Consider the following 22,022-nt stretch of genomic DNA (forward strand, 5'->3'; position numbering starts at 1 on the left):
AACGACTTTCTGGCAAGATGTGTGAAAGCTGGGACAGCGGTTCTTTTTGAACTATTCATACAGCGCACAAAACTTTTGCGTTTGATGAGATCTACCTGGGGATTGATGAAATGTACTTGAAGAAGCGGGATCATCCGTTCTTCGGATCAGTGGATGGCAAATTGGAAGATGCTTGAATGCATAGACTAGGATTGCTCGATGAGCAACCCAGGGCGGACATGGAGCCTTTCGTGGCCAAAAAAAATTAAAGGAGAAGAAGACCAGAGAGCTCAGCTGGGAGCCAGGTGAGTAGCAATTTGTCATGTCTAGATTTCGTGAAGCTGTCTCAATTCGAGTGAATGGCTCCCCTTTGAAGTCTTGATCCCAGCGGAACCGAAAAGCAAGCAGAGGCTAGCTTGCAGCACGACGCCCATCACGAACAGGCTCATGGAGCGAGAAACTTGGGTTTATTTTGTCGGTGGCTCTAAGCTAGGAGCACTATTTACGAGTCAAGAAACATGCGGCCCCTCTATGAATCGGCCACGTCCGAACCTAACTGACACTGAGCTTGGTGAGCTGTCGGTCGCAAGCTCGCCGCTCGACTTTCAGTTTTGCTGACAGTGGTTGGAATGGTCGCACTGAGTGTCAGCATTACTGAACTGGTACTCGGTGCACGACGCATCACGGCACGGCACCCAAGCGACGATGTGTCTGTGGGGATCGCACAGATGGTCGCGGTGTTGGCCGCGCACATTCAACCCCGTCTCCGTCTCCGTCTCGTTGCCAACACTCTTGCCAGTGGGATAGCACACCCAGTCGCATTTCTGGCACGTCATGCCAAGCACGGCAAACCACTGCTCGATCCATAGCATCTCGGTCTCGGGCGGGTATTAGTCCACGCCGTACGTGGTGCCGGTCGTGGTGCTCTCGCTCCAGGTGTAGCCGCTCTGGAACCCGAGCGCCGCTGACTTGGCCAGGTTGAAGGTCAGAGAGCCGCCTTCCGTCACGGACCAGCCTATGGTCTTTGAATCGATGCGAGACAGATGGCAGACATTGTGATCAGCGCATCGATAGCGTGGCCCGCTACCGTACCACCAGTAGTCCCAGCGAGACGCATCGGTACTGCAAGTGTCAACGCCGAGGGTCGGGACAACAAGAAGTGAAAGGACAGTGCCCGCAAGGACAGGAAGCTGGCGCAAGCCCAGCATCTTGTCGAAGAAGAAGCAGAGTAAATGAATAAGTAGAGTAGTGAGGATTGATCAGATACATGGATGGAGAGTACTGAACAGTGTGGCCGGTTCCAAATCAAGAGGGAAAGCACGGTAGCTATTTATGAAGTTTTGCTGCTCTGAACTTCACTACGGTCTACACTACAGTCTACCATTAGTTACAGTTAAGCAAGATTTGGTCGCATGCTTACTCACTCTGGCTTCTGAAAGTGCTTTTAGGGCACATTGAGGGCATCGTGGCTCTCGCGCATGAGGCCAGTTGGACCGTACAGTACATTTCACTAGACTGCTGCAAGGCCACCACCTTATCGCCTACAACCTCATTTTTAGCAATTGCAATACCTTTTCCCGTCGTTTGTGCCGAGTTCCAGACCCCTTGCCGCAGCCGCCGGGTTCTAGACCGCCCTGGATGAATGGCCTTGTAAGGATTCGGCGCCAACGGGCGCAGTGAAGCTACCAGCCACGATGCCCCCGTTTGAGCCTTATCGGGCTCCTCCAAAATCACTAGTTCTATGCACAAGAAGGGTGAGCACACGACAGGCGCACACTTTCGCGAGGTAATGTCAGGGACTTTTGCTGGAACTTCTGTTCAGTCGGGCTGCTCCCGGCCTGCTACGTCTAGCATGTACAGCGACTCGGTCCACGTTGCTGAGCTGGCCGCGGCCTGTTTTGGCAAGCTGAACGGCGCTCGCAAATTGCACCGGTTCACGACCAACCACAGAGAGAGGGTAGTCGGCATTTACTCCAATTTCTGAAATCGCATTTGCTTTTACTGCTTTCTTTTGGTCTCTCAAATGATCTCTTCACGCCATTTACTCTTTTTTGGCACCGCGTGGTGCCAATTCGTCGCCAGCTCCCTTGCTGCCACTACCGACAACACATCGATTAGTGGCTGCGACGAGAACACAGACTTTGGACCTCCATTCAACTCTACAGGCACCGTCTCTTTCGTGACCCAAGACTTTACGCACAATGATGGCAAGCCATGGTACTTGTCTGTAGGTCTCAAGGACAAGCGCGACACAAGCGCTGCCTACCCGGGCACGCAGACGGTCACGGGCTACCTCAGTGTACCCGGCGACTTTGTCACCGGCTCTGTTACAAAGAATACGACACGGTTGTGCGTGTATCATCTAGGACAGCGGAATGCAACAGCCTCACGGGACGGCTCATGTAATGGCGTGCTAGACGACGCGTGCGCCAAATACATCCACAACTTCCAGCAGGATTCGGAACGCCATGAGGGTGAATGTCCCCTGCTATCGGCCGATGAAGCTTGCGGAAGCACTATTTTTCAGCTAGGTAAGCTTGACAAGGACTTTTAGCCCATGGAAGAACCGCGAAATTCACCTTGCTGACTCTGAATCATCCCGCAGCCGCCCCAATGATCTTGCAAAGCAGCAATTGCTCAGCCAGCGCGCATGCCGCATTAGCAGGAGTGCCCGACGCATACAACAGCCAAGCGATCTTTGACTTGGCATGGCCCTACGGAGACAGCAAGATCGACTCTTTTACGGCATATGACGCGCATGCGTGGCAGCCGAATCCTGTGCTGCTCGTCTTTGGCACGAAGCAGGACCAGGAAAAGGACGACGTCGTCATGTGGGATAGCAAGCTGCTCTGTATGGTGCCCGTCAATGTCACGGCCTGAAGCCGCGATCCCAAGTCCATGGCCGGAGAAATACGTGTGTCAATGTTTACGCTATTAGCAATGTTGGCTATGGCTCTTTCAGCTATCTCTATTTTCTGATGGTTCACCCCATGGCTGCTGAACGTCCACCAATGGAGTATTGTACTCTGAGCACGAGAGTTTGTCACTGCCTCATTTATTAAATTATGAAAATGTAAAATATAAAGCAATCTTCTTTCATGACCATGTCACAATGTACTCTTTCTTCTTTATTCTTTATTCCTTTTTTTGTCTCCTTCCAGGTACATCGAGTAGCGATGGAGTTTCTCTCTCTTAAGCTTGCTATAGCGCCTTCTCAATCGCCTTGGTCCACGGCTTACAACTGTTGGAGGTTCGGCGGGGATCTTTTTCTTTCTCTTCTTTCTAAAAGAAAATCTATATATATCTGTCTCTATTTTAATTTTGTTTAAGTGTCTCGATTTAAACTTCGCGCAGCACCATGGGGTGTAGGCGTAAAGGCCGCATCATGGTGCGTCAGGAGAGTAATGATGTCGCTGCAAGAGTCGGTGGCAGCGCCTTTGGAAGCTGGCCAGAGTTCTGGATCGTTCGCCACGTATTAAAAGATTTTTTTACGAATCTTCTGCAAGCAACCAAACATGAGGGCTGGTAGTCAGGTAGAGCAGCGGACAAAGCCTCTGCAGTTACGATCCTTCGTTTCTGCTTCCCATGTTCCACCCGCAGAATGCCTGCCTCTAAATCATGAGAACTCGGGGGCTCGTACAAGAATAATGGCACGGCTATGGTCAACTCGTCTCGACAAAATCGAGTCCTAGTCAGCAACTCGGTTACAAAGCGCGTCTCAAATGGCATTCCCGAATATCGATACAACCTTGATGCAATTCCACACCTTCTTCGTCGCTGTGATGTTGCCAGTCGCCCGTTGTGCGCTTGTCGCCTCCCCAAATCCTCGCAACGACCAACTCACCACCCTCGCCACCTTGATAGTACCCAATAAGCGCGACCGTCGACATCTAGATCCGGGAAACTACATGTTCTCCGCCCGGCTAGCTCAATCGGTAGAGCGTGAGACTCTTAGCTTACGAGTACACAATCTCAAGGTTGCGGGTTCGACCCCCGCGTTGGGCTTTTCCTATACAAAGTACTACGATTGAACCAGGACATGGCTAGTCCCGGGTTGCTTTTTTTGCCATTTTGAGCGAATAGCTTTGATCTTGTGCTCAGTTGGCGTAAGAGGTTCTTTTCTTTTTATGTATTTATGCTTGTGTTGGGATTTCTGGTGGTTGGCGATGCTGGGTTGCAAAGTCAGCTGTTGCGAGTCCACATGCGCCACGCGCCTGGCTTGCGGCTGTAGCTTCTGGTAAAAGTTGGCATGAACTCGTCATTGGTTGCCGCGCTTTTACTTTCGGCGGCTGTTCTCTTTTTAATTTAAAGCTCTGGGTGCATCCCGTCAATAGAGATGGTTGCAAAGTCAGTTGTTGTGTCTCGGTATGCATGACACTCCCGCTTCGCGCTGCGGTTGTGGTAAAATCTGCGAACTTCTTTTCTCGGCTTCTTTTGTCATTCATTCGTAGAGACTACTTTCATTTTGTTTCTTTTTTCCTCTTTTGTATCGGAGTTTTGGAGATGGGGCTGGTGATGGGTCGCGGAATCAGTTTTTACCAGGCTCCATAAAATCATCGCCCAAAGTTTCGCTGTTGTTCTACCGCAATCGTTCTTTTTGTGTTTGTCCACTCTCAGTATACAATTTTTTTCTTATATGTATTCTATGATGGGGTCCAGAGAACGCTGGTCGATGGTGTGTTGCGAAGCTCGTCGTTCGCACTCTACATAAAGTCATCCTCCCAGTCCGCCGTTCGGTTCTGGTTGCTCTGCATATCCATGTTCTCCTCTGTAAACAAGTCATCATACGCATGGTCCTTTTGCCACTTCTTCTCCTTCCACTCCTGCGCCTGTCGCGCCTCTTCCTTTTTCTGCAACGCACCCGCACTGTCAGCATTCCCACACACCCCACGTTCGAGCGAAGCGAGGCCAGAAAAAACGTACCTTGTTTTGGAGAGCGGCGTTGGCCTTGCGACGGAGTTCCTTGTCCCGGTCGTCTTTTTCCTGTTTGAGGTCCGGCTGCTTGACTTCCGTCTTGGTCTTGTTGAGGCGGTTGACGATGGGGTTCTCGCGCGCGGGGACGATGATGCGCTTGACGAGGCGCGGGTTCTTGAAAGATACTTGGCCGACGTCCATGGAGCCGTCCTTTTTGAGATTGGACCATGGCGTGTAGATGACGGTGATTTGGTCTTTTTTGTTGCCTTTTTTCACCAGGTTAGCGAGGAGATATGGAAGCTAGGTAGTGAGAGTAGATACCTTCGATGGAGTTGGCCTTGGTGAGCTGGGCGAGGTCCATGACGAGCTCCTCGGGGAGGGAGTCCCATTTTTGGTCGTCGCTCATCCGCAGGTAGATATGTGCGCTGGAGAGCTTATCGACGTGAAACTGTCAAGACCGTCAGCAAACGCGGAGAGCAAAGTCAGGTTTGTGCGTCGTCGTACCCTAGACATGAGTTAGCAAATGAGAGTGGTCATGGAGAGGCCAGATTGGCGTGGGAAAACGGACCAGACATCTTGGTCCCAGCCGAACTTGATGAGATCTTCGTCTTTGCAAACAGTCAACTTCCATATGTCGTCCTATACAGGGTTTCGTGATGGCGGCGTACTCTCGAATTTATCCTTGCCGACGTAGATGAAGCCGGGCGGGTCAACCACGGCCGACTTGTAGTAGTAGACCATTGTGATGCCTTGTTTATTTTTTACCCAGGGATATACCCGACTGACCAACCGCTGCTCGTCGGTATTCTGCTTCCGCGCAAGCTATCAAATCGCTGGGTCTTGATTCGCAACTCTTGTGTCGCCGGTGTGGAGCAGCACGACAGGCAATGAGTTTTTGCACGTGACCGTGATGTTTTTCGCTGCAGGCTCTCTTTCACCTCGTCTATCCTTCACACATCAAACAACAAACCAGTGATCTTTTTCTTTTTTTCCTTCTTCTTCGTCGTCGTTATCTCGTATAGTTACACTTGGTCCCAAATGATTGCAATGTCCGCCAAGAAAAAACTGCACGGCCAGAGTCAACCAGTCGGCCCTGGAATTTCAGTTCAGCAAGACAGGCTGCCTCGCCGCACTAAACTTAGAGTGGGCTGATTTGTTTGTTTTTCATCTCAAACACTTTGGGCCAACGCAACCTGAAAGATGTGAGCCACTGAATCAGTCAGTGGGCTGGTGAACCACCCCCTTGGGTCGCAGCCTCGCAGGGCTTGTTCCTTGAAGAAAGAATCATGTTTGAAACGCTTCTTTTTCCAGAGGGCTTCGAAAATTGCTTCTGTTGTCTCCCCGACAGTCTTCGGACATGGCGCGGCCAGGAACGCAGTTAATTATATGTGCCCGGCTAATCTCATCACGCGGCATGCTTTTGAAAAATTGCCAATTTGAAAAAGGATGACCACTGTCAAGAGATGAAGATTATTATTAGGTTTAATTGTCGCGACTACTCTTTTCCGTCGGTAGCCTGCATCGCCTGGTGATGCGCCCGCATGTCTTACTCGGCACTGCCCACATGAGATCATTGTTGCTCAGGATGCAGCTTTCATGAAAAAGTTTCTTATTCCTGTAGCACAATCACAATCGCTCAATCGCCCTCTAAAATGCGCCCGCATGCCATGGCAAAAATTAAAAGCAAACGTAAACCCCTTTTCCTCCGTGGCACGCGTGGCTATCGTTGATTATCCACCCCAGTCCTTCCAAGACACTCTTCATCGGCCCTGTCCGAGTCTAACTCAACTGAGACCAAAATGAGATCCGATGGAAACCAGACGGACGATCCTAGACCCCCTGGTCAGCCAACTCCGGTTACCACTCTATCGGTGCACACAGAAGCCCCATTCCACGTGCAAACCACAGCCTTTTTCAGCTTCATTGTGGTGGCGACAGTGGGACCCCAGCGTTTCTGAGCTGTTGTAGCAAGTCCTCCTCCGATGAGGCTGGTTCATCGTCCCATTGTTAGCATACTGTCTTTGCCACTGGAGGAAGAGAGGAGGCAGCTGAGCTTACATGGTCGCTGACTCGGTACCGCACCATCGTGGACCGAGATCTCGGTCGTCTCGAGCTGTGCAATCAGCGTGGCACCCTCTGTGCTGTCAGGGTGCATGCCGTAGACATCAAGGCGCATGGTGTAGGTTCCGGCTGCCGCAATAGACAGGTCGGGAAAGGCAAAGATCATGGTGGTCGCATCGAGGAGTACACCGGTGATGGCCGTGGTGCCGTCGAGCAGGCCCTCGGCGACGGCGCGCGTGGACGGGTCCAACAGCACGGCCGTTGTGAAAAAATGGGTGCCCGAGCTGCACTTGTTGCTGTTGAGCTGAGCAACGACGGGAGGCACCAGCAGAGTGCGGGTCTGGACGCGGCAAGGCGGGCGCACGGCAATGTTGGCAGTGGGCATGTTGGATGTGGTCTGGTGGTTATGGTATAAGTGGCTGTGGTTGTGGTGATGGTGGAGGGAGATGTCGTCGGATAGAAAGTAGGTAACTTTGGCAGACATGCTGGGATGTTGCAAGAATATATAGAGAAAAAAAAGACAGTGACAAAGGATTTGAGTTGTTGTGATGAGATTTCGGGTGACGAGATGTCTATGCGTTGGCTCCGTGCCACTTCTCGGTTCGGCGTGCAGCAAAGCACCAGGGTCTCGACGGTCGATGCGTAAGGTGATACAATGTGCGATGTAACTTTTCTCTGGATGCAGTTTGATCTGGTACAGGCGTCTATGCAGGCATCCGGATTCGTAAGGAGCTGGGGGGAGACAAGTGCCGAGAAGGCTTGATATATACTGATGCGAGAGACATGCTGCTACGGGGCGAGAGGAGAGGGGGGAGACGCCGAGCAGGGCCAATAATGGCACAGGACTGGCATTCTACAAAGTCGGCTGGGGAAACACACAACACGAGTATACGAATGGAAAGTGAGGCGAGGACAAAGTAAAACAAGAGGGCCGAATGGGCGTGTCTGAGAAGATATTGGGCCAATGCGATGCAGCGTTGACTCAAAAGGATTTGACAGGTGACGGGGCGGCGAATCAGCAGCTTAGGTACTGTAGCTGTCGACAGGCATAGACCGGGACACAAGACTGCCGGTATAGGCAAGCAAAAGGCCTTGTTAGCTAAAGGCGGGCAAGCAGGGTAAAGCGACCCGGGGACGTGGTAAGTGGCAGAAGCGGCAGATCGGTCGACGGGGGCCCTGGCTAATGCACCACCGCATCGAGGTTCGCAGCAGGTGTCTCAAGCCAGAGTGCGGCCGACAATGGTCGGTGGACAGGGCTAAAGGACCGGGGGTCAGGGCCAGGGCATTCCCGGGGGCCGAGGGAAGAGAAAAGACATTTTTAGCAGGCAATTATCCGGACAAGTACTCCGTACTGGTAGAGCGACCGGCTGTCGTCTGATGAGCGACAGGGCTTCCAGGTGGCCAGGGGTAAATCAAGGGCATCGATTGGGTGACTTGTCGATACCTTAGCTTGCTGAGCCACGGATGCTCCGTACTGGTGGCTAGGTAGTCAAGAAGTTGGTGAGGGAGGGGCTCCATTTCTGGGGAGTGCTTGTTTGAGACAGCAGTACCGAGAGGCGGGCTCGTCTGAAATTGGGCGACGACAAGGGGGGGTCCACATCTTGTCTCGTTGCATTCTCGAATGAATTGAAAGGATTCGTGTTTGATTCATCGGTCATGATGATGTATTCCAGGCGCAAAGTGGTGGCGGCGAATGGAGTGAGAAAAGGGTATTGGTAGTGGCACTGTGGTGAGTGGCACGAGTGGATAGGCAGGACGCGAGTAAAGTGTGGCGCGCGTGTGTCTGGAAGCCCACACCCACTCCGACGGCCGATCCGAGGAAACGAGAACGCGATGGCCGGGATGAAACATTTTCAGCTTCCCATGGTTTTCTTTTGGCTTGCGTGCGTGTCTGCTGTGGTTGGAACGCAGTGCCTCGGCGCGCGGTGGAACAAACGCAACTCAAGCTATCGGCGTTGAGGAGCAGGTCGGAGATAAGAGGCCGCAAGGTCTCGGCGAACACAAGTCGGGGCGAACGAGGAAGAGCGAGAGAAGTTTTTTTCCCCTTCTGGTGGAGATTAGTGATTGCGCAAGGAGAACTGAAAAATGCTGTGTTGTCTCGAGGTGTTTGTGACTGTGACTGGGTGCTGTTTGTAGAGGGATAGAAGGAATCATTGAAAAGAAGAGCCCGAGTGCGGAATTGGAGCCGGCGGGAGGCTGCAGATAGATCGAAGGTCGTCAATTTGCGGCGCACATGTTGTGCATCGCCAGCGTTGGTGGCTTGGAGCTCGTGGATGGTGATGGTGTCTGTGGGATGTGACCTGTCATGACGGACAGGCGTTGGTGTGAGCTGAGCTGCTGAGTAACCAGTGCAGGGCGTGGAGGAGAGCAGTGCAAACAGCTTCACGGTGGGACAAGCGGGTTGCTGTCGCGATACACGCAGGTGCAGTCACTACTGTGATTTTTTCTTCTTCGTTTTTGATTGGCTGAGCAGTCTAAAGACGTGTTCCTGTCGAAAGCTGCTTGGCGTAATAAACAATTGGCATAACGTAAAGGCTGCACGGCGATGGAGAGGTGACGTAACGCGCTGTGGATGGGGCGGCCTGCGACTGGGACGTGTTGGACCTTTGAGTGGTGTAGGAGACACAGGATGAGCTGTGAGCAGAAGAGAGTAAAGAAGAAATGAAGAGAAATGACAAAAACCGCAAAGGATAAGAAGACCATGATAAACAGTACAGCAGAAAGAATATAGCAGCTTTTCGTCTCTTCTCGATGCACCGGAGCTCTGCTGTCTGAAGCCGAGTCAAGCCGCCGTGGGGCATGGCGTCACCGGCTTTACAGCGGAGTTGCAGTGGCTTTTAGCGGCTTTGGCTGCACAACGTCCCCCTGTTGTCCGCTGTAACGTCTCTTTACTGTTAAAAAGATGGTTGAAAAAAGGCCACTGGAAAAAAGAAAGAAATTAAAAGGAATTAAGGAACTGAAGTAAATAAGGAGAAATAAGATAGGATAGGAAGAATAAGAGAAAATTAGAAAAGTAGGAAAAATAGTAAAATGCTAAGATGGAATAAACCACTGCCTCTACGCAACCGGCATTTTTAGCCCCCCCCCCTAACACTGTCGCCGTCATATTCCCTTGAGCTCCAGCTCTCGTTCAATGTGCAATTAGCACCTCAAAAGTGCCTGCAGCCGGCTCTCTTGATGGCCTCTAGTGCCCTCTGCTCACTAATACCCCGCCAATAGGTAGCTGCTGCCCCGCCATCATGTTGCCTGCCCCTCGTCTCCTCACAACGGCCCCTCTCCGACTCCGTCGCACTTTTCATCGGCCATCCTTTCCGACGCCGTCTGTCCGGTTCTTCCATAAGAATCTTTCTCCTACTCCATTCCGACATCTACATATCGCTGCCTGTCCACACCTCTCACCCCGAAGCCGTCTCTCATCACCACCCGCCAGCCTTCTCCCATCACCACCCCGCAGCACGCTGTCCACCATGGCCAAAGACTTCGAGTCCGTCCTCAAGGGCAAGTACCCCGGCAAGGCCCACGCCAAGCGCGTCGTCCAGACGCTCCGTGACAAGGGCGCCGTCGCCGACGGCTTCATCTACCTCGAGGCCCGTCACACCCAGATGCAGGAAGACAACGACGGCCCCGTGCCCTTCCGGTATGCTGTCACCAACCTTTGGCAGACTGTCCGCTAACAACCCAGCCAACGCCGCTTCTTCTACTACCTCACCGGCTGCAACCTCGCCGACTGCTTCTTCGTCTACGACATCCAGGCCGACAAGTCTACCCTCTTCATTCCCCCCATCGACCCCGAGGACGTCATCTGGTCCGGCCTGCCCACCACCATCGACGACGCCCTCAACCTGTACGACGTCGACGATGTCAAGCCCAACACCGAGCTTGCCGCCACTTTGAAGAAGCTTGCCAGCGCCAGCCCCAAGGCCACCGTCTACGCCATCGACGGCCAGGTCTCGGACCACGTCTCCCTCGACGCCTTTGCCGCCAAGGATCTTCAGACTGTCAAGCCCGCTATTGAGCAGGCCCGTGTCGTCAAGGACGAGTACGAGGTCGCGCTGATCCGCCGCGCCAACTATGTTTCCGGCCTCGGCCACCTCGCCGCCATGAAGCGCGCCAAGACGGCCAAGACGGAACAGGAGCTCGAGGCCTCCTTCCTTGAGCGCTGCTACTCGTACAACTCCAAGGAGATGTCTTACCACCCCATCTTTGCCAGCGGTCGCGCCGCGGCGACGCTGCACTATGTCGACAACACCTGCCCCCTCGAGGGCAAGCAGAATGTTCTTGTTGATGCTGGCGCCGAGTACAACAACTACTGTGCCGACATCACCCGCACGTTCCCCATTAGCGGCAAGTTTTCCAAGGAGTCCCAGGCTGTTTACGATATCGTCCTCAAGATGAAGAACGAGACGAGCGCACGTCTCAAGGGCGGCGTCAACTACGACGACCTCCACATCCTCGCCCACACCATTGCCATTGAGGGTCTTCTCGAGCTCGGCATCCTCAAGGGCGACAAGGACGAAATTCTCAAGGCTCGCACCTCGGCTGCCTTTTTCCCCCACGGCCTCGGTCACCACCTCGGCATGGACTGCCACGACACCTGCGGCGGCCAGAACCGTCAGGACCCCGACAAGCTCTTCCCCAACCTGCGTCTGCGCGGCATTGTTCCCACCAACTCTGTTGTTACTATTGAGCCTGGTGTACGTAGTCTACCTATTGCTGATTGACATGTCTAACAAACTCTATAGGTGTACTTCTGCGAGTTCATCATCAAGCCTTACCTCAAGGACCCGGTCCACAGCAAATTCATCGACGAGAGCGTCCTCAACAAGTACTGGGACGTCGGCGGTGTCCGGTAAGGTCGTCGATCAGCACACGAAGAAAATTTCGCTAATTGTTGTAGCATCGAGGATGATATCCTCGTTACCGAGACGGGCCACGAGAATTTGACTAACCTCCCCACCACGGCCGCCGAGATTGAGGCCATTGTCGCCAGCGCATAATGGCATGGAAAAAAGTCGTATATACCGAATACCTAAATAAATGAGATTTTTATGAGACATTCAGTCATCCGAACGCTGGCGTGCATTGATGCATACCATCGCATCGACCAGGCGCCGCGTGTGAGTCTGAGGTAACCCTCAAATCACATGCACCATACCTCTATCAGCTCCAGCAGCTCCTTCTCGTGAATAGTTTAATGTAAGACTCTGCGGATTACTGAACTGCTAGGCTGTACATTGCCATCATGACTACCATGCAAGGGGACTGGCGACCGAGTCCCTCGCGCAATCGCGCGTTCCAGTCGCATCCTACGGTTTTACGGACTTTCCATGCTTGGGCCGCTCGTTGCTACCCTGGCCCGAATGAGCAGTCATGAACAGCCTGTTGCTGAAGTCATTTACTCCAAGCCTCCACTAAATAATGTGAACGCTCATTCCTTCTGGCCTTTTCTCGTCGTCCTGGAGTATGTTGCGCTGCGCCGCAAGTGTCAAGTGCCCCTGCCAGGCTGGGGCCACGTCATGGTATAGAAGCTCGCCCTCGTGACCAATAATCTAAAATCATAGTCAACTAAAGACATGCTGTCACTGATTCAAATAATATCTTTTTCTTTAACAACTCAGTATAATAGGGGGATGTGGTGATAATCTGCTAGGCTTTGCGACGCGTTACACTTGAGGTAATGTGAGGTACCAGCACCAAGTCAAAAGGTAGGTGGCCCCGATACCTGCTTGCTCCTTCTGCACTGTCAAAGGGATATGCCTCTGTAGTCCGAGCCCGTGGAAGAGGGCCGCATTGGGCGGGGAACCAGGCTCTATATCCCGCGACACTGTACGGTGATGCTGAACAAATGCGCGGCAGGAGCAACAAGAGATAGTATCATGACGTATCAGCCACTGCACTCTGTTCAGCGTACTACGAGGTGCTATAACAGTAACGCGTGGGGGTCCAAGCTGGGCTTTTAGCATGATTCGTTCGTCGCTTGGTCGACACAAGTTTAGCATGCTAGTGTTGGACGTTGTTCCCAGGGAGATCCAGCGACCATAGCAAGATACTGTTCCGCTCCCTCCAAAAAGTATCTTGGCACGGAATTAGTTGCTGGCGAGCTGGGCAGAAGTTCGCGTGTTTCCACTGTAAAGTGTCGAGGCTAGCCGCCCCGGCCATTCCCTTCTCTGCTTGGTTGATGAGAAGCCTGCTTCTTACTACCATAATACTGGAGCTGCAAGGTCGAGATATCTGCCACGCCAATCAGAGAAGATGTCTACCCGCCAGCTTCCCCATCAATGCAGATGTGGCTGAATGACTGCTACCTCATCCACCCAAATCTTGACCTGCCAACTCATGAGTGACTGGTAGATGGTGGCGACGGGTCTATCGGCGGGCAAGGCGCAACCGACCCCAAGTCCATGAACCCCCGTGAATAGCGTTCGAGGGGCGACCTCGCCGCCTGCGTAGCCCCCAGAATCCTACTCTGGCTATTACGCAGGGTACGACTGAACTCTGACTGGCGTTGCTGCTAGGATGATACGCCGAGTGACAACGTAATATATAGATAGACCGGCCCTGTGGCCGTGGTTGGGCGTTTCGTCCAACAAGCCTGGAACGAGCAGCGCGCGTCTTGAACAGGACGGGTCGCAAACTGCTCCGCTCTGAGTGGCTGATATAAAATCTCTAGTGTCCCATACTTTTATCGGCAGAACAAGAATTGCGGAGGGGCTGGCCATGCTCACCTGATTTGGCTGGGTGCGTGTGGCATGGCGAGCAGCTATCTGGAGGAGGTCGCTGGCACTAATTAACTCGAAGTACTGGTCAGGAACCCTCGCTCGTGGCCCGCCCAGTTCCAGAACTATTGTTCAATATATTCCTTCGTTGGAATGCAATGGCCTCATTTCAACCAGCCTCCGTTTTCGGGGTAGCCACAATGCAGGTGACAACCATGTTCACCTTGCAGGAACTTTTGTCGAATGGCTTGCAGACGAGGCAGAGTGTTGCTGCTTGCTATCGCATCCCAGGCAGATATTGTACCGCCAACGGGCGAGTTCCTGACGAACTGCACAGATTCATTGACAGACATGATTCAAAATTAAAACAGCCTGTTCTTTGCCATCGAGCATCAGGACAGCCTCGTGCTTGGATATCAAGTCGCGCCAACACGGGCCAGAGGCTTGAAAACCAGGGTCGGCGCAAATCGACGATTTATCAGCGTTTGCTAGCCCATGGATCAGGAAGGAGTGGACGAACTGCAAAATAAAAACGCTAATTGCTACCGATCCAGTCACTTGCGTGACACGCTAAATTTCAGGCTGAGAAAACATTGGCACAGCGCTGTCGGGCGTCACATCACGTTGTCGACCTTGTCGAGACTAAAAGCCACGATATTGCGACCTGACCCGTTGCATTTTCCCTCTCCCCTTTTCACACCACTCTTGTTTGCGCCGTGCATCAAGATTTGCCAGAAACCACACACACAATGCATTTCTGGCTCTACCTTCTCATCGGCGCTGCGGCTACAAGTGCTGCACTACCAGGTATTTATAGCCCCCTAAGAATTGGAAATGTACTATATCAGTATCAATAATCGACTCTGTAGTACACATCAGCCTTTTATATAAAGCACACATGAAGGACGGTGCTCGTCGCAGGCCTGCTTCAATACCATATGAGGCTGAAGTGCTTGCTGCAGATAGATCACAGACTCTGGGAAGCTAACAAGATGTATTACTAGTACGGTAGTTTAGACTGTACCACATTTTGAAATAGAATATAGAGTTCTTTTGATTTCTTTGCGCTCTTCATACACTTCTGCTGTGAGACTCCTTCAGCCTCTTGTTCTTTATACTGCTACTATCTTTGTTGCCAACGTCTGTCTCTGCAAATACGAAGACGCCTCCAATCCAAGGCGTTCTGAGGGCCCTTTTCCCCCTTCCTCAAAATGCAGGTGCATGCGTTCGCACAGGACAGGTGCATGAATCGCCGACCTCCAGCGGGTGGCGAGAGTAACAGAGGCAGCCAGATGGCGAGGAAATGTCTCACACACTAACATTCGTTTGTTTGTTTGTGCATTTTACATCCAGCCGCCAGCCATCCGCATCATGCTGGTAGCTTCTGGGTGGGCCAGGCCCGCCGAGAATCCTCCTCGGGGTGCCATTCCCGCTGTGGCTGCCGAGCTAGCCTAAAGACACTGGGCTGAGAGCGGGCATGATTTCTCCAGTGGGACACTGCTCCGGGGTACTGTTGCAACAGCCTGATTCAAGAGCTTTTGCTGTTGACGAGGTGAGTCGCTATCCCTTCCTGGCAGGTGCTGCGCCAGGCTGGCTGGCATCTTGGCCCGTCCATGTCCAATGCAGCAACAAATTTGATAGTACCCCAGCCCCCAGCATCGCTGGACCAGAGCGCCCAACGCATTCCCATGTCACGCCTATGGAGTGGTTTAGCCTCCTGCTCGCCGGAGACCCTGGGTCGCGAAGTTGTTTTCGCGAGGAGCAGTGCAACAATTGTAGACAGAGGACATGTTCATGCTCTTTCCCCCCCTAACGGCAACGATTATTAACCCCTAGCATGATAGATAGATAGACAACTGGCAGCCAGCGGCCCCTGTCCCGAGTCTGGGGCCATTCCCGCGAGTATACATATGCTGGCTCTCTCCACACCTACATATACACCTACCACCCCTCTCTGCTCCTGTCGCTCCTCTCCCCATCCTCTTGTCGCTATTTTCTTCGTTCACAACAGCCCGCCAGAGTGGGCCAACATGGACAGCACATTCGGTCCGAGGCTGTTGGGTCATTTTGATTTCACGCTGCTCTTTGAGCATGCTATGTTTCAAATCGGGCCCTCTTCAATTCTCATCTTCACTTTGCCCTTCTACCTGCATAAGATCATTACTTGTCAGCCCCTTGTGCGGCCGGGCTGGCTTCTATGGGCCAAGGTTGCAGTTGCTGTTAGCATAGCTGCTGTTCAACTAGCCGGCGTGGTATTTTGGTTCAAATCCCCCTTGGACTCGAGAGTGGCAGAAGCAGCTGCGATTCTTTACTTCCTAGGCGCTATTGGGGTGATTATAATCACCTACGCATCTCATGTATATTCCCTTGAACCGGTTATCTTCCTGGCCTCATACCTAAATGTGACACTACTACTCAATTTAGTGACTATCTACACGTACTATCATAGGACAGGTTTGGATACGATTGCTCGTCTCACTTGCTCTCTGCCGGCCTTCAAACTTGCCCTCATAGTCCTCGAAGAAATCTCAAAACGATCACTTATCATTGCTGAGAACCGAAACCAGCTCAGCGATGAAACAACGGCCGGCTTCTGGAATAGAGCTACATTTTTATGGATAAATCCGCTTCTTCTCTTCGGCTTTCGCCGTATCATCCATAATGGTGACTTGCCTGATATCGGAGAGCAATTCGACTCCAGACGACTATATGAGAATCTGAAAGTATCATGGGGGAAGCAAGACCAGAAATCGAAGAATGCGCTTCTCCGAGCTCTTGTTTTCTCTACGCCATGGCCATTAGTCTTTGTTCTTCTCCCACGTCTATTTTTGGTCGGATTTACCTTCGGACAGCCCTTTCTCTTACAAGATGTAGTCAGTTTCTCGGGTGGTGCTACGAATCAGCCTGATTACATATCAATAGAAGAGGAAGCTACCTCGCTTATCCTAGCAACCGCACTTATCTTTTGCGGCAAAGCAGTGAGTGACATCAAGGCTTCATCCTACTCAGTGTTGATTCTAACCCTGATAAGCTATCGAGAACGTGGTTCAGCCACATACGAAACCAAATTATGGTGTGCATTCGAGGAGGTCTGGCCTCAGTGGTATACGATAAGTCTTTACGCTTAGGAGGAGCAGAAGCCGAAGATTCTGCCGCGATCACGCTGGTAACGGCGGATATTCCCGGCATTGAAGCACTCATATCCCTGTGGTATGATCTTTTTGCTATGGTCCTGGAGGTTGCTTTCGGCATCACAGTTCTTACTCGGTTTGTCGGTGCCGCCAGTGCTGTCGCCGTTATATGCACCATTTGTACGTTTTCAGAACCTCTACTGCAATTAACTCAAGATACTAAATGCATAATACAGTGGCGACTATATTGTCCCAACATATTTCCAAGCAAATAAATATCACGCGAAAGATATGGAATGGACATATCCAAGACCGCGTCGCTGCTACCTCTAATGTACTAGCGCAAACGAAGGACATAAAAATGACCGGGCTTGCAAACTCTATGGGGAGGTATCTGAAGGAGCTGAGAGCCAAAGAAATAGAAGCGTCTTTGCGCACCAGACGATTAAACTGTCTTTCGTTTGCTCTTGGTAGGTCAAAGTTGTGTTCTCATCAAGTGGAAAGACGCTGACGACTGAAAGGTTCATTTGCGGATGCTATGACGCCGGCTGCTGTTGTGGCTGCTGCGTTATTTTGGACCAAGACACTGGACCCTACGGCAACGGCGCGCTTTTACACTGTCCTTGCCGTGGTGACGCTGCTTACCGACCCCCTCTCGAACCTTATCGTCAGCCTTCCCGGCTGGGCAAGCGGTTTTGCTTGTCTTTCTCGTATTCAAAACTACCTCACTCAAGAGGAGCCACAAGACCCTCGTCGCATTCAATCACCCTCTCGCCGAAGCTCGAGCCGTGCCTCGAGTTCCAGACCGGCACGCCCACCGGCGCTGCTCATTCAGCTTCAAGGTATTAATGTCACCATGGACCTCACTGGCACTATCTTGCGCAATGCCTCAATTGTCATAAAGTCTGGTGAGGTCACCATGATTCATGGCTCAGTTGGCTGTGGCAAGTCGACGTTGTTGAATGTGATGTTAGGCGAGATGCCGTTGAGAAATGGTCGCGTCACGTTATATACACGATCGATTTCTTTCGCGGGGCAAAAGCCTTGGCTACTTAACACCACCATCCGCCTCAACATCATTGGGCGTAAAGCCTATAATCAAGTTCTATATGAACGTGTCATATTCATCTGCGATCTTACCACTGATTTCCAGCAGCTGCCCGACGGAGACCAAACTGTGGTTGGCAGTGGAGGCTGTCAGCTCAGTGGTGGACAGAAACAAAGGATTGTCAGTAGAGCGATTTGATGTTTCTGGGTATACTTATTTATTTACTAACTCTCTCGCAGTCCATTGCCCGTGCTTTATATGTCGAAGCAACCGTGACAATATTGGACGACCCCTTTAGCTCGCTAGATGTTGCTACGTCGGCGTTGATTCGCATAAGACTGATTTCGGACGGACACGCTGCCCCGAATGGAAGGGCGTTGGTTATGACCACAAGCATGAGTAAGTAAATCGGCATCTAAGGCTGAAGCTGTCCAAAATTACATGGCGAGGTGTCCGTCCAACTGGTAGTGGAAGTGCCTAACGTGGACTCAAAATCTATAGAGCAGCACCTAGTCGACGCCAACACTGTCTATCGGGTTCAAACCGACGGCTATGTTGTGCAGTTGACACAGGAGCAGGTAGACGCAGAGCTGGACGAGCTTGCGAGAAACCACCGAGCTAGCATGGCCACCACAATTTCAGCCAATGCGAATTCAGTGGTCTCTCTTGAGCCGCCTTCAGTCCAGCCAGCCATTGAGGACGATCTTGACAATAAGCGAGACGTCACAGCTGAAAATTACAGCAGCTTTTCGGTGTATAAGTATTTTCTCAGGCCTGCTGGCATTGCAACTGTTATAATTTGGTTGATACTCGAGGGCATCGCGGCGGCCTCCGAAAGACTGCCGAGTAAGCCACATATCCGTTGTTTACCCTGCAAAATTTCGCTAATAATACGTACAGACGTCTATATTCGGATATGGCTTGAAGAAGATGCCAGCAACTATCTGTACTATATTGGTTATGCACTATTCTGCCTTGCGCACCCGATTCTCAACGGTTCGACTGCAGCGTGAGTATCAATACCCATTTCCCCAGATTTTTTTCGCTCATAAAGAGGGCAGGTACTTTTTTTGGTTTGTTAATGCGCCCACTGTCACCAAGCTGCATGACAGCCTTGTGGATGCCACACTCGGCGCGACCTTCTCGTTCCTCGCAGAAGAAGACACTGGATCTATTCTGAATAGATTCAGCTCCGACATGAATTTGGCAACGCAGAGGATCCCAGCTCTCATCGTACCTACTATATGGCGTAAGTTTTGTTGTTGTCTTGAAACTAAATAAGAAAAAGGCGTCATTGACATGTGATGATCAATTAGGCACTTACGCAATTCTGATTGACATTGCCATTATCAGCGCTGGAGCTGCTTACGCCGCAGCGATTATTCCGTTCTTCGTTTTTTTCATCATTGGAATCCAGAGATTCTATTTGCGCACATCAAGACAGCTTCGTGCCCTCGAACTTGACACATCCAAATCATTGATTCGGCACCTCGTCGAGACAGCTGCTGGTATTGTGCACGTCCGCGCCTTTTGCTGGCAGGAGGAGGTGATGGATGACTTCTACACGATGCTAGATATCGCACAGCGTCCCTTCTACCTACTGTTTTGCGTCCAGCAATGGCTTGAGTGTGTACTTGACCTTTCCAGTTCCGGCGCCGCGGTTCTTGTGGTCACATTCGCGGTGAAGTTCTCTAACACCGCCTCTGCTAACTCTATGGGTCTGGCATTTCTCAGTCTCATTGGATTCAGCAACACTGTAACAATGTGGGTCAAGTCATCTGTGGCTATGGAGACAACCTTCGGGGCTGTTGCACGCATTCGAGCCTTCTCCGAAGCAACTCCCAAGGAGACGTATAAGGATGACAACGGGCCGGTTTCTAAACATTGGCCTGTTACAGGTGTTTTGGAATTAAACTGTGTGTCCGCAGTTTATGGGTAAGTTTTCACGCCAAAGTTAGACACTACCTACTGCTAACAACTTTATCTCCTCTAGAAGCCAAGAGCAAGCTCATGCTTCCCAGATCAACAATCTTACTGTTACTATTCGCCCCGGCCCGAATGGGTCACTTGGAATTATTGGCAGAACTGGAAGGTACGTTAATTATTCTTTGCGGCTACTCTACTCACATTGTATCCTTTGCTTACCATTTTCTCTAGTGGTAAGACGACGATATTGCTTAGCATTCTCAATCTGCTCAACTACAAGGGAACGATTAGCATTGACAACCGCGAAATTCGCACAATCTGTCCTGACTTGTTGCGCTCACGAGTTATTACTACTATTACGCAGGGTGGAATTTACTTGCTAGGTTCTGTGAGATTCAACCTCGACCCATTTCACGATTCCTTGCGCCCGTCTACATGCATTGTAACCGATGCTATGTGCGAGTCTATGCTGCAGAAGGTTGGGCTCTGGGAAATTATCAACGCGCGTGGAGGATTGACAGCTCGAATGAAAGACTTGAAGCTTTCAGAAGGTCAGCGTCAACTGTTTCAGTTTGCGCGAGCCATGTTGCATCATGAAACGATGCGGACAAAGATTGTTCTGATGGACGAGGCAACGTCGAGCCTAGATGAAGATACAGAGGCGCGCGTCATCAACGTCATCGACAATGCGTTCGCCGGGTGCACGAGGATAGTAATTTCGCACCGGGAAGCTGCTTTGAGTAGTTCGCATTCCATCATAAGGCTCAACGCGGGCCGGGCGCACCTCGTCAGACAGGTATCAGGCCAACCAGGTGAGGGGAGTAGATAAAAGAACGCTACTAGTGGTATATTTTGGTTGATAGATGTAAACATTATTTTTCTTGTTGGGCTATGAATCTTGCAAAGTGAGGCGAGCTCGGCAGGCGTATACTGGTAGGCGCTCGACGGATGAATTTTACGGACTCTGTCGGACACTGTTTGCGTTGATGGCCACATTACGCTTCGAGATGAAAACGAACGATGAGAGGATGAAGTCTTTCTAATGAACGAATGATGAATATGACTTGAAAGACAGATCGTTCTTGGCGAGAGACTGAAGAGCGAGTGCTCGATGTCGCGAGAGTACCTCGGTGCACGCTGGCTAGCACGCACAAATAAAGGACAAGGAGCAGTATAAAGCAGGAATGAAAACAATGAAAATTTGCTGGAGTTGACAATGTGTACCGTGGCGTCTAAGTTTTTCTTTTCGAAACAAGCAAATACTTTAGCCCCGGCGCCAGGAATAGAGCCCTCGATCTGACCGGTGTTGTATAGGCAGAGGACAGCAATTCCGGTCCCAGTGGTGTATGGGTACAGTCTGGACGAGAATAGCCCAGCAGGTTGCTGCTTTTGCCTCATTGAGCACAGACACGGCACGATAGCGGAGGACGTCTCCCGTGCGTGGCCCGGCGAGCACGAGGGCATACCGGCAGCTTTCCAGGACAAGTTTTGGCGGCGGCTGGGAATGGGTGGAAAGACTGGAGTGGCTGCGGAAACATAGCGACGAGGATCTAGAGCGGTTCTACCAGGAGGATGAGTGGTTAATTGCCTGGTTGAGTAGGATACGAAAGCCGATTGATCTGAGTCTGCATCGGCGAGCAGCATCGCCAGATATTGGGGTTAAATATTCGCAGACATCAAGGCTATCTTGATCCTATTCGCCACGGCTACTATGTATTGGCGATACTTGCTAGAGGCCGATCCAATACTGCGCCTTTATTAGCCTCCTCTTGGTCGTCGCAAAATCATAATGCGAGCCGGCGATGCAGGTATGCGACACTGCCGCGCCATTCTTCTCCTGTCCAAAAGACAGGAAGACCACTGATATTCTGAAATCCGCAACAGAGTATCATGCAAGAGACTGGGTCTGCGTCTTGACTCTGTACTTGTTATTTGCTGCTCAATGTTTCTTTCTCCCTGAATCCTAGTGATATACACACTGCCAATACAGCAATGCCGCCAAACCTGACCAAACGGTGATTATCCATGCCCATTTAGTCACACCGAGCCACACGCGGATACTTGCATTGTATTCGAGGTCCAAGACTCTCAAGTACCGACAGGCCTTGGCGTCGTTGGGCCCGTCTGCCGACACGAACGCACCTTGAACTGGCCCAGGTGCCGCTACGAGACACACCCTACAGCCCGTCTCGCCGTACGGGAAGCTGCTCGAAAAGGACAGGCCGTCTGTAATCCAATGCGTCGGCC

The 22,022-nt window shown here is 51.6% G+C and overlaps 6 protein-coding genes across 6 annotated transcripts; 3 read left to right on the forward strand and 3 right to left on the reverse strand.

Moving 5' to 3' along the window:
- Window positions 1–869: 869 nt before the first annotated feature.
- LMH87_008416 (uncharacterized protein) lies at window positions 870–1,187 on the reverse strand (the record flags this gene model as incomplete). Its single annotated transcript, XM_056198132.1, has 1 exon — window positions 870–1,187. The coding sequence occupies one exon, from the start codon at window positions 1,185–1,187 to the stop codon at window positions 870–872; it is 318 nt and encodes a 105-aa protein (XP_056057517.1).
- An 815-nt stretch (window positions 1,188–2,002) lies between these two features.
- LMH87_008417 (uncharacterized protein) lies at window positions 2,003–2,859 on the forward strand (the record flags this gene model as incomplete). Its single annotated transcript, XM_056198147.1, has 2 exons — window positions 2,003–2,510; window positions 2,585–2,859. 2 exons carry the CDS (start codon window positions 2,003–2,005, stop codon window positions 2,857–2,859), a joined length of 783 nt encoding a protein of 260 aa, XP_056057518.1.
- Window positions 2,860–4,682: 1,823 nt separating this feature from the next.
- On the reverse strand, window positions 4,683–5,634 carry LMH87_008418 (uncharacterized protein; the record flags this gene model as incomplete). Its single annotated transcript, XM_056198158.1, has 6 exons — window positions 4,683–4,829; window positions 4,903–5,159; window positions 5,215–5,318; window positions 5,363–5,398; window positions 5,462–5,501; window positions 5,562–5,634. 6 exons carry the CDS (start codon window positions 5,632–5,634, stop codon window positions 4,683–4,685), a joined length of 657 nt encoding a protein of 218 aa, XP_056057519.1.
- A 1,179-nt stretch (window positions 5,635–6,813) lies between these two features.
- On the reverse strand, window positions 6,814–7,438 carry LMH87_008419 (uncharacterized protein; the record flags this gene model as incomplete). Its single annotated transcript, XM_056198169.1, has 2 exons — window positions 6,814–6,881; window positions 6,952–7,438. The coding sequence occupies 2 exons, from the start codon at window positions 7,436–7,438 to the stop codon at window positions 6,814–6,816; spliced, it is 555 nt and encodes a 184-aa protein (XP_056057520.1).
- A 2,983-nt stretch (window positions 7,439–10,421) lies between these two features.
- Window positions 10,422–11,951, forward strand: LMH87_008420 (uncharacterized protein; the record flags this gene model as incomplete). The annotated part of the gene is made up of 4 exons (XM_056198180.1): window positions 10,422–10,591; window positions 10,637–11,648; window positions 11,697–11,803; window positions 11,852–11,951. The coding sequence occupies 4 exons, from the start codon at window positions 10,422–10,424 to the stop codon at window positions 11,949–11,951; spliced, it is 1,389 nt and encodes a 462-aa protein (XP_056057521.1).
- Window positions 11,952–15,580: 3,629 nt separating this feature from the next.
- Window positions 15,581–20,012, forward strand: LMH87_008421 (uncharacterized protein; the record flags this gene model as incomplete). The annotated part of the gene is made up of 15 exons (XM_056198191.1): window positions 15,581–15,930; window positions 15,990–16,027; window positions 16,095–16,648; window positions 16,702–16,981; window positions 17,038–17,271; window positions 17,323–17,651; window positions 17,715–18,029; window positions 18,089–18,248; window positions 18,351–18,695; window positions 18,750–18,858; window positions 18,911–19,098; window positions 19,166–19,613; window positions 19,748–19,784; window positions 19,843–19,941; window positions 20,007–20,012. The coding sequence occupies 15 exons, from the start codon at window positions 15,581–15,583 to the stop codon at window positions 20,010–20,012; spliced, it is 3,492 nt and encodes a 1,163-aa protein (XP_056057522.1).
- Between the last annotated feature and the right edge of the window lie 2,010 nt (window positions 20,013–22,022).

This window comes from Akanthomyces muscarius (genome assembly GCF_028009165.1).
Source record: "Akanthomyces muscarius strain Ve6 chromosome Unknown contig_16, whole genome shotgun sequence".
NCBI lineage: Eukaryota > Fungi > Ascomycota > Sordariomycetes > Hypocreales > Cordycipitaceae > Akanthomyces > Akanthomyces muscarius.